The 16,488-nt window shown below is 38.6% G+C and overlaps 1 protein-coding gene across 6 annotated transcripts in view; it reads right to left on the reverse strand.

Moving 5' to 3' along the window:
• The window catches only part of ANKRD28 (ankyrin repeat domain 28), a 186,682-nt gene that overhangs the window by 53,134 nt on the left and 117,060 nt on the right, over positions 1 to 16,488 (reverse strand). For all 6 annotated transcript variants that reach the window (XM_060011496.1, XM_060011495.1, XM_060011492.1 and 3 more), the window contains 4 exons: positions 13,761 to 13,831; positions 7,863 to 8,063; positions 6,099 to 6,186; positions 368 to 510 (listed from right to left, as the gene is read on the reverse strand). In XM_060011496.1, the coding sequence (XP_059867479.1) occupies positions 368 to 510; positions 6,099 to 6,186; positions 7,863 to 8,063; positions 13,761 to 13,831 (503 nt within the window). The remainder of the gene's footprint in view (positions 1 to 367; positions 511 to 6,098; positions 6,187 to 7,862; positions 8,064 to 13,760; positions 13,832 to 16,488) is intronic.

Consider the following 16,488-nt stretch of genomic DNA (forward strand, 5'->3'; position numbering starts at 1 on the left):
ATATTAGACAAACTGGGCAAATAATACTAACAATAACCCAGCCACTTAGGAAAATAATCCAAATATGTCTGATCTGCTGGTTTCCATAGCTGAAATGAAGCTACAGGGCCTAGAATGTGATGGAAAAGAAAAACTTCTGTCAATCAACCGTTCACCTTTGGAATATATTTTACCTCTTAATACATTTGACTAACTTCATGGCTTGGTCAGACATCAGTGCACTGTATATTATGTGAAGGACTATAAACATAAAACTATTAAAAGACAAAAATCTTATTGTAAGAAATCATCTTTTAAATTTGAAATAACTTCTGCCAACAACAAAATCACAAACACACAAAATGCTCCATTCTTCTGTACTGCTTACATCAACCCCAAGATCAAGAAGGTACTTGACCACGCTGATCATCCCACTAGAGGCTGCTGCGTGGAGAGGTGTGTAAGACTTCTTGTCCTTGCATGTCACTTCAGCTCCGTGTGCCACAAGTAATTTCACTACTTCAATGTGACCTGAAAATGTGTTTATGAAGAAAAAAACAAGAAGATGAGTGTATGGAAAACATGAAATACAATCCTGAATATCTTTAAAGACAGGTAAAAATACAATACAAATTAACTAGATAATGCATGACAAGTCACCAATTAATCACATTATAACCAGAGAGATGATAGAAGAAAAAAATAAGAATTCAGGATAATTTTGATAAATGCTGATAGAGGTAACTAATAATTGAAAATAATACATTTAATTATTTTATCCAATGATAACTCTGCAATCCTTTTACCTAGATCTTGTTGTTTCCAAGGTTGTTTCAATACATTCTCCAATTCTTAAGTTAGCTTTTCATGTCTAATGTAAGACATTAGTTTATGTTGTAGAATCTTCTTCTACGTGGAAATCTGGGAGTGACTTGGGCTTATTTCTTAAAAAATGTCAGGTCTTTAGAACATGCAGCTAAAAACTTCTTTTCCCTTATTATTTCCACCAGATGCCTTAACAATCAGGATAGGCTAGGTCAGCAGTCCCCAAACTTTTTGGCAACAGGGACCGGGTTCATGGGAGACAATTTTTCCACGTGGCGGGGGTGGGGCGGGAATGGTTCAGGCGGTAATGTGAGTGATGGGGGGGATGGTTCAGCCCTATGCGGGGGATGCTGAGCGGCAGATGAAACTTGGCTGGCTTGCCTGCGGCTCATCTTTTGCTGTGTGGCCCGGTTCTGGGGGATGAGGACCCCTGGGCTAGGTTATACATGCTGTGGTTAACAACCAACTCCCAAATCTCAGTGGCTTAAACAATTAGTGTTTTATTTCTCTTTAGCATTATGATAGCTTGGCCAGAGGGCTCTGCTCAGTCACGCAAGGATCCAGATTCATGGAGCTGACACACGATTTGAAGGCAGCTTCGTCACTGTGCCAGAAAGGGGAACAGACTACAGTCTCACACCAGCAATTAAATGCTCTGGTCCACAGGGGATGCTACTTTCATTAGGCAGAACTAGTCTCAGGCCCTACCCAACCACATAAGGAGGCCAGGTGGAAGGAGGGAGAACCGCTGTTCTCCTTTCTTATCTCCTCACTTCTTGTCACATTAGATTACACAGTACTTTCTCCTCCTCCCAAAAGCCTTTCCACCTCTGTGCCTTTGTTCATGGGACTGATTCCTACGTTGTACAGAATGTTCTGCTTGGACGTTTCTTTCTAATCGTTGTTACTAATCCTCGAAGAAGGTCATGTCAGTTCCTATCTTCCCTAGAAGTCTTTTTAAGGCTTCTAGTTGCCTAGAATTACGTGGCCAAAAGCACAGTGTACCTGTAAATACTATCTAATAAGCATACATAATAATACTTTGTGATGTATCTTAAACTTGAATCATTATTTAACAAACTCTTTAATTACTTTTATGTATTAAGTTCCCAAATATATATATCTTTAAAGGCAAATATCATAGGCTCTTATGCTCTACTTCTTGGTGTATTTCAAACAAAATAGGTACCTAATAAATATGTTACATTAAACGAGTTGCTAATGATGCCATTTTTAATACCCCTCATAGGGAAGGAGTATATAAAGTAAATAACTATAAAAATGAGGCTTTCAAACATAGTGCCTTGCCCCCTTGAAAAAAGGAGTCTACAAGATGCATAAAGAATCAAGTAGATATAGTTGTTCATATATATAAATTATCAATTAAAGTGGATACATTCAGCTATTTTTTCCCCATTTCAATATGAAAAATATCTACTATATTTTTAGGAAAAAATCAAAAGAATATCTGTCAAATCATTAGATGCCAAATTAAATGTGACTATCATATAAGAGCACTAACTGGTACAAAAGATCTCTCACTACACATTACTCTCTGATCTATGGCTCTAGAAAGACAACTACTTGGGTTTACTGTAATGTATTAAAAACCAGGACTTGTAATGCCCAGGAGGCTCACGCATAAATATAGCTTTTTTAAACCGGGCAAATGCATATTATTCACTAAATATGCCAAAAAGAAACAAATTCTCCTGATTTTTAAGACTAGAAGGCCCATTATACAAACATAATGGAAAAACTATCCAAAACCAACACATCATTCTAAGTAAATGACTTAGATCATATTAATTATGTAGATTCCAGGAAGTGTGAACTTTTCCTGAGACCAATAAAGCCCTATTTTTAAAAGGTGCCATGCATAGGGAAATTTACAATCTTAAAATTGACAAATATTTATTTAATCACATTTCTGAAATATGTAAAAATTCCTTTAACGGACCACTGAAAACATGAAGAAGGGGTCTTTCCATAGCCAGTTTGGGGTGACCTATTTAAAAGAAAAAAGGGAAGAAAGTTCTAGAGTGAAGTAAATGATATTGTTCTAGCAAGGTGGAACCTAGCCAGAATACATATGTGTTTTCCTTATCAATTTATAGAACGATGCTACCAAGGAGACTAGATTTCATTCAATTCATATGGGTGTATTTTTAGAAGACAGCATCCAGCAGACATGCATGCCATACATAATTCTGTAGTCAATAACTCCTTTAAAAAAATTATATCCATGCAACGTGAATTTGATAAATGTAATCATTATCTGTCAGGAATTTGGAAAATTCCCTACATTTTTCTTTTGTTCATGAATGTATTAATAAAAGTAAAATGAGCTATGCTCACAAGTTTTTATGGAAAGGAAAGTAAGAAGAAAAACACCATTTCACATCAACTCAAATTATGCATTGCTTTAAGAAGAATTAATGTAATGAGTTGCTTATCAAGGTAATTAATATTTATTTAGTACCCTCTATGTCAAAGTCACCACAGTAAGGTACTTTGAGGCAAAAAGTGACTGGATATTGCTAAAAGCACTGAAGGCAACAGAAAACATGAATGAGTAAATGGATTTTTTTTTAAACAGATCTTTATTGGAGTATAATTGCTTCACAATACTGTTAGTTTCTGTTGTACACCAAAGTGAATCAGCCACATGCATACACATGCCCCCATATCCCCTCCCTCTTGAGCCTCCCTACCACCCTCCCTATCCTACCCTTCTAGGTCATCTCAAAGCACCGAGCTGATCTCCCTGTGCTATGCTGCTGCTTCCCACCAGCCAACTATTCTGCATTCGGTAGTGTATAAATGTCGATGCTACTCTCACTTCGCCCCAGCTTCGCCCTCCCACCCCATGTCCTCAAGTCCATTTTCTATGTCTACCTCTTTATTCCTGCCCTGTAACTAGGTTCATCAGTAACAGTAAATGGATTCTTAATGAAGGTTCATGGTAGGAGCAAACACAGCGTAGGGAGGGAAAAATGATCAGTTCATTTGGGGACAGAGGTGGGGCTGGGGAACATAAACAGAGGATTCAATCGTAGCAGAAGTATAAGAGGTAGAACCTAACAGAAAAGTAAGGGTAGCCTCAACCAGGGGACAGAAGGCCAGGGCAAATACAGAAGCCTGTGAGAAATAAATTACAAGAAGACATGTAATGCAATAATGTAATGTCTCTTAGGCTAATATTGGCAGATTCTCTAGAGGTGTCAATGACCTGGACTTAAGGCCTGTCTTAAGAGACCAGGCAGTAACTCCCTACTTTCATATATTTAGCTCCTTTTTAATCCTGAACACCTAAAACAACTGAATGGTTTTAGAAACTGTGTGTCAATACTCCTCTTTTTCCAAGCTTAAAGGAAGGAAGAGACAGGGAAAGGAAAATTATGAATCTCTGAATGTTTATGCTCAAAAATTAAATGGACTATGAGGTCCAAGAAATACAGAATATCTTTTACAATCCACAATTGGCCTGAAAAATGACATTTAGTAGATCAAGGAAAACAAAGCCATCCAAGGGCCTCTGAGATATACACACCCAGCTACTCTGGGAGCTCAATTAGAGGCAACCCACAAAATTCCTTGGCCTTCAATTTTATGAAAACAGCTGTTTAGCCAAGTTTAATTCTTTGGAGATAAAAGGCCTGACACCCTCTGCTTAATGTGTGAACCTTTTAATATAAGGTATATAGTTTAAAATCACAGACTATCTGTTCCTGAACTGTCAAGAATAAGCTATTCCAGAATATTCAGAAAAATCCCCAAGACTTAAAATACAGAAAACCTACAGGCTGTGAGGAGGGCACTTTAGGACACCACAGGAGACTTGCTTCTGGATGTTTTACCTTCAGTTAACAGAAGAAAAGTGCCCATGACATAACTGGAGGCACAAACCTTTGGTGTGAGAGAAACACCAAGAGTCCAAGAGTTATTTCCATGATGGGCAAAGGATTTTCCTGGACCTTGGGGTTACCGTCAACTGGTTTGAGTTCATTTGGTTTCTTACATTTTTGTATTTTACAATTTTATATAGTTTTTAAAATTAATAATCTTCTATCAACCTTCGAATTTTAAGTGAGAGCTAGGAAAAGACAAAAGCAAAGGCAGCGAGTAGTGAGGATAAGCTATGCCTGTGAGAAGAGGGGCTAGACTGTCTCTGTAGTCAGTATGAGAGGCACATGGGAATGAGACCAGCACTATGTGGTCCGTCAGTCCATGTAATTTTTCCTAAGTCAGAGGAGCAAGAAGAGCAGAAGCAGAATAGACTGTTGGGAGGAAAAGAAAAAGCCCTGAGCTCCATGGCTGCAAAGAAAGGAGTTCTTCAGCTCTATTGTAAGATGCCCCACCCACGGCTTCCTTCCAGAGGCACAGCCTAGCCCTACGGGACTTGCAAGGTTTGCAGCAGGTTGAGATACACTTCGACCTGCGTGGTCTTAGCGCCCGCAGGCCAGCATCTCTGCTCTGTTCTTTCTGTGCGTTTTAAAGTATCCTGTGGAAGCCTGACTTTTCTCCTCCCTGGCTGTCCCAGTTACCTCAAAAACCCATTAATGCTTTCGTTAGTGCTCTGCTCGTGGAGTTGCGTAGGTTTTAAGCAGTCTGCCCCAGGACCATTTTCCCATGAGCTCTGTTAGTTTCAAACTGCAACTGTGCAGATCCTAAGACTTTTCAAGAATCCTTTTTTTTCTTTGTTTGGTCACACTGAGCAGCTTGTGGGATCTTAGTTCCCCGACCAGGGATGGAACCCACACCCTCGGCAGTGAAGGCAAGAAGTCCTAACCACTGGACTGCCAGGGAATTCCCTCAAGAATGTTAAAAGCAGAAAAGCTGATATCTAAACCTCAGTTTCTTACTGTGGTAGAAATCAAACGTGATATGCCTATTTAACACAGTGCTTGGCACAAGATAACAGGCTTCTTAATACATCTTCACAACTTCTACCTTAATATTCCCATACAAACAAGGATGGGTTCAGGATGGGTATGAGAATGGGCTTTTAGTAAACACCAATCTAAACTCTGTATCCCAAACTTGTGTCTAGGACATCTCTCCCTTTAAAAGTAAACAATTAATTTTAAACAGCTTTCAGGAGAACTGGACCTAATGTACTCCTGTCCTGGCAAACCTCCCCTGACTCCCAGGCTGGTTCCACTTGGGCAGCAAACTCAGATATGGTGCAACTTCTCACTACCCCAAAAGACATGTTATACCAAATGCAAGAACGAAATGTCCAACTTTTCCTTAATACTTAATGTCAAAAAATAAATTTAAAATACACATACCCATATATGCTGCCCAGTGGATAGCACGTCTATCTTTCTTGTCAAAAGCATTAATATTGGCACCTCTAGACAAGAGTAGTTTCACCATCTGGAATAAAAATAAACACAGTTTCATCAACATTCAGAAGCAGAACTGTTCATGAACATCCATCGTGAAAACTACTCATCTCAAGCTCTCTGGCACTGAATTTCTGCATCTGTAGAAAGGAAAGATGAGACTATATACTGAAGATGCTTTAACATAATTTAATAAACAACAGGACAATATACGAAAAAAGGTTTCACTATGGTGGTTACTGAAGTCAGGCATCAGCATCTTTTTAAGATGCCACTTTGTGTCCTGGTATTTTATGAACAACTAAGCACAAATCTGGAAAGTCTAAAGGGAGAGTATTTAACAACAGGTTTTATTCCTTTTTATAGCCCAAAGTGTTATTAAAATTCAAAGTGCATTCTGATCCCAGAAACCTCTTAAATTTAATTCAAACACAGATGCAGTGTCCGTAATATGATTAGACCTGAAGGTCACTGCACAGTCTACTTACCTCATAATGTACCAAAAAAGTCATTTCCATTAGGTTCAAGCATATTTACAATAGTTTCCCCATTAGAAAGGGCATTCCAGATGTCAAAAAGGGACTCATCTAGTGACCTGAACTGCAGCAGAGACAAGAATTCTTTATGTTGCAAAAGCCGAGAACAGTGAAAACAGCACTGCAGTGACTAACCCTCAGCCATGGAATCTTGGGAATGTCACTTTACCTCTTTTTTTAAAAAAAATTGAAGTATAGTTGATTTACAATGTTTCAGGTACATAGCAAAGTGATTCAGTTTTATATATACATATGTTTCTTCCAGATTCTTTTCTACTACAGGAAAAGAATTGATATTGAATATAGTTCCTTCTGCTATACAGTAGGACCACCATTTTTACTTCTTTGAGTTTCTGTGTCTGCAACAAAAATGGAGGACTGGACAAGCTGCCCTCAAAGGTTCTTCTAACTCTGAGTCTCATTCTTTCCTAAGTCTTCCATGTACATACATAAACCCCACTCTTTGCTATGGCACACTTAACATTAACCAATACTCCTTGTATAAGATAACTAAATATTAATTTTCTTAAATTGTTTTCTTTTGATGGTCTGTCATCAAAGAATTCTTGACTAAATGTTCAAAATAAACTATAAGAAAATGTTTTTGGGCTTCCCTGGTGGCGCAGTGGTTGACAGTCCGCCTGCAGATGCAGGGGACATGGGTTCATGCCCCGGTCCGGGAAGATCCCACATGCCACGAAGCGGCTGGGCCCATGAGCCATGGCCGCTAAGCCTGCGTGTCCGGAGCCTGTGCTCTGCAACGCGAGAGGCCACAACAGTGAGAGGCCCGTGTACCGCAAAAAAAAAAAGGTTTTCTACACTCCACCTTCCTTTGTCACCATCTTTCTGGGAGAACAATGAAACTGTTCCACCTTCCTAGACATTTTTTCCTGCAATGACAGAACATACTTTTCACATTGTGTTACAGTTGGCAGTGTTGTCCTTTATCTCCCCAGGTTTACCATGAAATTCAAGTGCAGGGGCTGTATCTGATAAATAAATTTCTAAATTTGAGAAAGCTATATATCATGAATTATCATGAAAAGAAGTCTGAGGGTTTGAAAAAGGCAAAATTAAATAAAAATGAGCAAAATAGGCAAGTTCATTAATAATGGGGGGGCGGGCACACACGCAGAGAGAGAGAATCACTGTCTAACTGAATACCACTTACCTCCCCGTGTCCACTGAAAGCTGCATGATGCAGTGCAGTTCTCCCTGCTCGATCAGACACATTTACATTACTCAGCAGAGGGACCAAAGCTTCCGCACACTTTACAGCTTTATTAGCAGCCGCTATGTGTAAAGGTGTTTGCCAGTTTTTGTCTCGAGCGTTAACATCTGCAGAATGCTTCAAAAGTACCTGAACTGCTTCCTAAAACATATGAAGATATACAAGACAAATGAGTTAACAGCTTTAGAAATTGTACACACATGAAGGAAATAAAATTTCTTGAGAAAATAAAAATAGTTCTGGCAGAACCTGCTATAAACAAGCCAGAAAACAAAATAGCTTGAACTAAAGGCAGTACTCAGAGCCATGCAAGATACATCAAAATAAAACATTCCCTTTCTCTATCCTCCAATTAAAGGCACAACAATCAGTCTCTATCAAAATGTACAAGAAATACTGACAAATATCCTTCAAAAACATTCATTACTAATATTGCTTTTCTAGATGGTGAGATACAATTAATTTATACTTTCAAAGCTTTAAAAAGTAGATTTATCACTTTGCCATTAAATATAAAAAAATTTAAACATACTACTTCCCAAAGTATTCCACATGCTATATTTTACAAAATGAAAAATCACTAGGATCTAATTCATTAGAGAGAGAGTGAAAGAGAGGGAGGGAGGGGAGGGGAGGGGAGGGGAGGGGAGGGAGGGAGGGAGGGAGGGAGGGAGGGAGGGAGGGAAGAAGTCTTTGTTGTGATGCTACCTGGTCGGAAAGTTGGTGTTAACAAGGCAAATTAAGAATTTATCATTCAAAGGGATTGGTCTCCCAGAAGCACAAGAAAAATGTCACAGAACATCCATAAACTGGACTCATGGCAAAATCGAAAGGAATCCAGTATGCCATCAATATTAAGCAATATAATCAGAACTAAACGTAGCAAAATTTTTCTCCTTACAGTGATCATCCTATTTTTGGCAGATGAACAACAAACTACATATGAAATGAAAAGGACCAGAACCAAATCACCTCAGTTCTGTCATCTACAAGGTATAACTATTCAAGTCTAGTAAAACTGACCCTTGGTTTTCTTATCAGTAAAGAGGGGAAAGAGCACCTGTCCATCACTCATCTCAAGTCTGCTATGAAGCAAAAAAACCTAACGTACATAAGATTGTTCAAAAGATTAAAATAACTAACTATGCAAAGTAGCAAGGAAGACTAAGCAAAATAGTATTATTCATGATTTGCACATAGCCTTTGAAATAAAAAGTAATCAGAACTGCTGAAATATGGGAACCAGCGCAAGGCTGGCAAAAGACTGGAGAGACGCCCATCAATCTATCAACCTGCTGAGTAGCTAAGTAAAGACATATGGAGGCCTGCCCTGTGACCCCACAATTCCAATCCAGCTATTTATCCAAGAGAAATTTTAACAAGACCCATCTAAGAATGTTTTTATTTATTTTATTTTTTATTTTATTTATTCATAAGAGCCAAAAACAAGAAATGTAAATGTCCACCTATAGGAAAATAGATAAACTGTTGTACATCCATACAGGAAACACTACTCGGCAATAAAAAGAAATGAACCACTAATGTACACAACAATATGACTAATCTCAAAAGAAGTCAAGACATTAAGAGTACATACTGTATGATTCCATTTTTATAAAATTCTAGAACAGGCAATTCTAGAACAGGCAATTGAGAGGTGCCTCTGGGGACAGGAGGGACTGACTGAAAAGGGACATGAGGGAACGTGCTGGAGTGATGGAATCTTCTAAATCTAGATTGGGAGAAAGGTTACATGGGTGTATACATTTGCCAAAACTCAACACTACACACTTAAAGTCTGTGCATTTTACTGTAAATTATATTTCAATTAAGAAAAAGGAATATAGGGAAAAAGATACACAGAGGAATATATACTCAGAATCGTGGAGAACAAAGTACAAACATTGTCAGGATTCTCAATCTTCATCCTCAAGAAGGGTATTTTGTGACTTAGGGAGTAACACTAATACCATCCTGGGAAATAGATGTACTAGAAAATAATTAAAAACAAAATGAAGAATTTATAATTGGATAAACTAGGCAAATACAGCATACTATAGATGCCAGGCTTGCCTTAATTATTTCCAACTAGAATTCACAACGCATACCTTTAAGTTTCTGAAAAGTGTATGGAATACTTATGTTCCATCAGCAAGAACAGAAAAATCAAAGCTATACTTTCGTTTCACAGAAAAACAAGAATAAATCCAGTTTATGGTTGAGGGTGGGTAAGATGGCACCTAAAGAAGGCTGTAAACACAACGACTAAGACTGTTTGGACCCTGGGTCCACTGCTGGGGACACTTAATTGTGTACCCCACAATTCGTGTCAAAGTCCTAACCACCCCCCACCACAAAGCGGTAAAGTTAAATGAGATGATAAGGGAGAGACCCTAACCTGATCAGACTGATGGCATTCTAAGACAAGGAAGAGGGAGAGAGAGATTCCCCCCTCCCTGACCAAATGTGAGGACACAGTGAGAAGGCAGCCATCTGCAAGCCAGGAAGAGAGTCCTCATCAGAAACTGACCCTGCTGGACCTTCATCTGAGACTTCTAGCCTCCCGTCTGTGAGAAAAAACATTTCTGTTGTTTAAGCCACCCAGTCTATGGTATTTTGTTATGGCAGCTGAGCTGACTAATACATCCATCATTTACTACTCAGAATAATATACGTCAGTGCCATATCACAATAGCAGTGATCTTTGAAAATTTAGAGAAAACTAAAGAACTCTCTAAAGACAGGAGATTCAAAAACAAAAACAAAAAAAAAATTTTAAAAGGTAAATTTCTGGAAATTACAAACCAATGAGCCTGATGTCTTACCCTAGTAAAATTCTAGATTTTATTAGCAACACATTACAAGCATTTAGAAAAAAAATGTAGAGATAACCAAGGATATAGTTTTACTAATGACAGAATTACCATAGTAACCTTGATCCCGATTTTTCCATTATTAGAGGGTATGCATGTGTAAGAAATGCTGCAGGTGTGCCTTGACTTCAAACAAACAAGTAATACTCTATGACACTGATTTAAATAAGATTAAGAAATATGGGGGTGGGGTGATAACAAAAGGTTAACTAATTATATCCAAAGAGTATTTATTTATTCATAGCTTACGGTCAGGCACAGGGAAAAGAAGGGCTAACGCATTCCAAATAAACACAATGTTTGGGTGAACCACTAATACCTCACATGATAATATATTTTAAACTCAGTTATCTTGATAGAACTAAAATGTTAATTCCTGGAGTTAGGTTAAAGAAATAAATGCATATCCTTCAGAGGATCCAGTGTTATGTGGATGGATAGACAGATAGATAAATAAATAAATAACACACACACACACACACACACACACACACACACACACACACTCACAAAGCCCTAATATTCAGAAACTGATTTATTCAGAAGAATATTCAGCATTTATGGAGAGCTAGATTGTATGCTACACTTCAAGATTGACAGTCACAAACCAGTGGTGGAGAAAAGATGCGGCAGCCAGACAATATGACCAGGTGCATGGAAACCATGTCACGGAAGGAGAGCTGGGGAACTTGGTATAGTTAACCCGAAGCAGTCTTTCTAAACCTAAGTTCAGTGAGGGAATTAAGCCTTAAGACATCCACTGTCTGTGAGGAGTTAACTTCCTTACTATGCATCTTCAGCGATGCTAGTCATCTCTGTCCTTGGGAGAAGTGAGAAAATAGTCACTCTAATCATCTTCTGTATAGCTTACTTCTCTCATGGTATCTCAAAAACATAAACCAAAAGCTACCTAAAATTTTGCCTTTTTATATACCCCTTTGCGGTTATGTTTTCTATTAAATGAAGTAAGTAATGTAAGTATAGCTTTCTTTTGCTCTTAGGATATGACAAGAATAATTAAAAGAACACCAGTGAAACTGATAATCTTGACTAGGTTTCCTAGCAGTTTTCCTAATCATGGCATTTTCCTTTTAAAAGAAAAATAATCCTTAGGGCTCAGGGTTTACAGAAGTTATATTTTTATGGAATGGTTACATTTTATAGCTGTTTCCCATAATCCTGCAGAAGAGTAGTAATACTACATAGCCTAGTAGTTTTTAGGATGAAAAGCCTAAACCTTTTTTAGGTTGAAAAGCTTAAACTTAAACTTATTAGGATCTGTTGCTTTCTAACCTACAGCTTGCCCTTAAGTTCAAGCCACGTACAGAGTTTTAAAAAATCAGCAGTTAGGCCTCTGGGTAGAACCTGCAATCTGCCTTTAACATTAATTATTTTTTTAAAGAATCTTTGGCCTGTTTTATAATCTCTACAAATATACAAAGTGTTCTTTCTGATTATTTAATTTGACAAAACTCCACTAAATTTAATAGTCATATTTCCAAGAGTCATACCAAAAAATAGGTAAGTATGACTAATTTATCAATAGGTTGCCATGATGGCAATGTTTATCTTCATTAACCGCCTTTATTTAAAGAAACTTCACTGCAAGAGGGCTAACCACTAACTTAAAAACATTACCATGAATTTCAGAGTTCAAAGTATTTTGGTCAATAGGTCTTAGTTTTCAGAATTCCCAGATTTGCCCAAGATCACACAGCTAGAAAGTGGCAGGTGATATCTGAAGCCAGTGTCTCCTGATCCAAGTCCCACAGTTCACTAGCTGTAGCCACCAAGGACCACCGTCCTCTCCCGATCCAGAGGCTTATGGTCAACAGACCGCCTCTGTCACACCGCAGCATTTACAGTCCCTCCCTTCCAGCCACCTTCTCCTCCACTCTTCTTCACTCACCCAACTCTCATTTGGGGTTCAAGGTGTACTTCGAAATGAGGAATACAAAGAAGAATGAACAGAAAGGAGCGCCCCCAGTTTCTCCTGGGGAAACATCCTCCCACGGCATGTGTTCCCCTTCTCTCTCCAGAACTATCTGGCCCCATGATGGGGAGAAGCAGCAGTAGCCACCCTCCCTCGTCTCCCACAATTTGAATAACTGAAGAAAACATTAATTTATACAGTCCCACCTTTTATTTAAAAAATGTTTTCAACTATCGTAAGATAGGTAAAAGGGGTGCTTTGGGCACAATGCATCTGTAAAAAGTACCCAATCCATTTTAGAAAGGCAGTAAAATGACAGAAAAAAAGAGGGTCCAGGTATTTGTGTCATCTCTGCTACTCAACAGCTGAGTGGTTCTGGCAAATTATTAACTACACAGTTCCTTAAAATATCTATCCTACAAGGATGTTATGAGGACTAGAAGATATGACAAATATAAAAATGAACTTTCTCCCAAAATGTCAGTTATCTTGAAGGTCAAACAATACACAGGATTATAAATAAAAAGGAATTGTTCTTCCTCATAAAGACACCTAACATATTTTAAGATTGTATTTAGAACTGGCAACATGTGAGATCAAGTAATGTTTCTGAAACTAATTTCAGTGTTTACCTAAACAATATTTCATTTAGTCATTACACACTGCTGAGATTATTTCTTGACCACAACCAGCAGAACCTCTGCAACATGTCTATTAGGCTACTGTGAACCAGTCAGCAGAGAAAAGCCTTGAGGAGGAATTTGTAAGATAGAAAAACAACTGCTCTCTTGTAAGAAGTACAGAAGCAGGGTTTTCTATTCTCTGCCACTTCAGACTCTCCAAGAGGCCTTAGTCACAAAAGGAAAATGGAACAATTAACTTGGTTTGAACAAATTCCAAAGTAAAGTGACCAGTCTAGGTATTTTCAGTTGCTTTTTCCTTTTTTGAAAATACAGAATTTGAATATGGACTCATAGGCAGGCCTACTTAATGATTTTATATACAAAATATTTACTAAGAGAAATTTCATACCTCACTACAAGATGCAACTGCTCTGTGTAAAGGTGTCAACCATTTGTTGTCTTTGGCATTAACTCTAGCTCCTGCAACAAGAAGAAAAAAATAAATTGAAATATTTTACATAAAATATTTTAAGTAAATATCCTGAAATACTAGTTATATATAGTCCAAATTGGATAAATAACAACTGAAAATGTAGTACTTCATTTTTATACTTTCTGCTAATAAATCACCCTTAAATTACAAAACAAAACTATCCTTTTTAATTGATATAATTATCCAGTAAGGTACTAGCTCTTTTTATTAAAAATCAAAGAAACATCATTTTATATATAGTCTAGAAAAGCCACCTTTATACAGAGCACATCCAAAATGAAAATCAGACCCCAATGTAGAATTTGTGTTAAAAACCTCAAATACTTAAATACATGAATAAGAATACTAAGACATAAAACGTAGACCATTACAAAGTCTTCATTATAATTCTTTACTAATGAATGTATCATGTTATAATGCAATACAGTAATATCAAAATAGTTCTCCAGTATTGATTAAAAATGCTTTAGTACTATAAAGTTATTTTATAAATGGATACAATGGCTATAAACTTAGGGGAAAATACTGAGAAAGGAAATGAACCAATCCACATGTCTTTCCATGTTATACCTAAAGTTCTAAAGTAGTAATAATTAAAACAAATCAACTATGTATTTTTTGTTTAAAAATCATTAAGTCAATGGACACAAATTTTCCTTAATAGAATGGAAATACAATTTAGTAAGACAATAAGTGTATTATGTAATTTGAGGGGGAAAAAATCTATCACCTATGTAAAATCCACTGATTTGGTGCTTAAATCCCCACCAAACAGAAGCAGCACACCGTGGGATCACTCTACGTAGAGAGAAACCACCTTGACTCTCAGGACTAGAGAACTTGCAACAGGTCCTGCACTATGAGCAATCCTAGATTTACATCTAGAATAATAACTAGCTAAGTGAGAAGAGGCTTTAGGAACCTAGTCCAACCTCCATACTTTCTAGATGATGAAATGCTGGTACAAGCAAGCAGCTCACCGCCAGAGTCAACTACAGCAGAATCAAGGATAGAACTCAGACATCCTAATGTTTACATTGTTTTGAGTGTGAGGTTCTACGTAATAATCAAGTGCAGTGACTCCAAGTTACAGCCCGAATAACCTCTAGCTATAGGTCCCTAACTAGCTATATGATCCCTCTGAACCTACATTTCTTCATCTATAAACCAGATCCCCTAATACCTTGTTACAAAAATTAACAGGGGAGTTCCCTGGTGGTTCAGTGGTTAGCACTCCGAGCTTCCAACGCAGGGGGCATGGGTTCAATCCCTGGTCAGGGAACTGAAATCTCACACGCAGCACGGCACAGTCAAAATACAAACAAACAATAAAAAACCAACAAAAAAGATTAACATACAAACCAATGTACCTAGTACATGTAGCACGGATACATTAGAGGTAGATTTTATAAGTCTGAATGTGAGAGAAAATGAATGAAAGGCAGGTGTAGGAAATCATCCACAAGTGCAGCAGTTGAAGCTGAACTCTGTGTGGGCAGGGCCAGTGAATCATGAACCAGCAGGAGAGCTTTCAAGATTGCTTAAAGCTGTGGGAGAAAGAAAGGGAGTCAGCAAAATAAAGAACCAGCCAGAGGGACTTCCCTGGTGGCAGAGTGGTTAAGAATCCGCCTGCCAATGCAGGGGACACGGGTTCGAGCCCTGGTCTGGGAAGATGCCACACGCTGCAGAGCAACTAAGCCCATGCGCCACAACTACTGAGCCTGCGCTCTGGAGCCCACAAGCCACAACTACTGAGCCCGTGTGCCTAGAGCCCATGCTCCGCAACAAGAGAAGCCACCACAATGGGAAGCCTGCACACCACGACAAAGAGTAGCCCCACTCGTCACAACTAGCGAAAGCCCACGTGCAGCAATGAAGACCCAACACAGCCAATTAAAAAAAAAACAACAACCCAGCCAGAGGCAGTGGTATATTAATGGAATAAACATATGAACAACTACTGGCCAGGTTCTGTGGAGACCGAAATGGTGAAAAGAAGCTTTTCTGACCACAATAAAGTCAGCATTTGTTTTGGGTAAGAGCACAAACACTTGAAATGTTCACGGGTCAGAAAGTTGGAGCCCTAGAGACAGTGAAGAGGCTCCTTCCTTCTCCCCATTTATCACTTGGAACTTCAATGGTTCTCTATAATTCCTGTACCTCCTTCTATGATTTTGTATTTATGTGCACAGTAGGAGGGCAGGTCCTGGCATTAAGGCCAGAAGGGTAGTGACACAGACACTCAAAAGACACAAGTACCCCGGAAAGACAGAAGTAGAGAAGAATGAGGCCTGAAAATGGGCCTCCAACAAATGGGAAGGGTCAGAAGTCTGATTCAAGGCATTAACCAACAAGGAAATAGAATGTGGCTGTCACAAAAAATGAGGATGATCTCTACGTGCTGATAAAGATCTGAGAAATAAAAAGTAAAAATAGGGCTTCCTTGGTGGCGCAGTGGTTGAGAGTCCGCCTGCAGATGCAGGGGACACGGGTTTGTGTCCCTGGTCCAGGAAAGATCCCACATGCCGTGGAGCGGCTAGGCCTGTGAGCCATGGCCACTGAGCCTGCGCGGCGGGAGCCTGTGCCCCGCAACAGGAGAGGCCACAACAGTGAGAGGCCCGCGTGCCGCAAAAAAAAAAAAAAA

The sequence above is a fragment of the Delphinus delphis genome, chromosome 4, assembly GCF_949987515.2.
Source record: "Delphinus delphis chromosome 4, mDelDel1.2, whole genome shotgun sequence".
Taxonomy (NCBI): domain Eukaryota; kingdom Metazoa; phylum Chordata; class Mammalia; order Artiodactyla; family Delphinidae; genus Delphinus; species Delphinus delphis.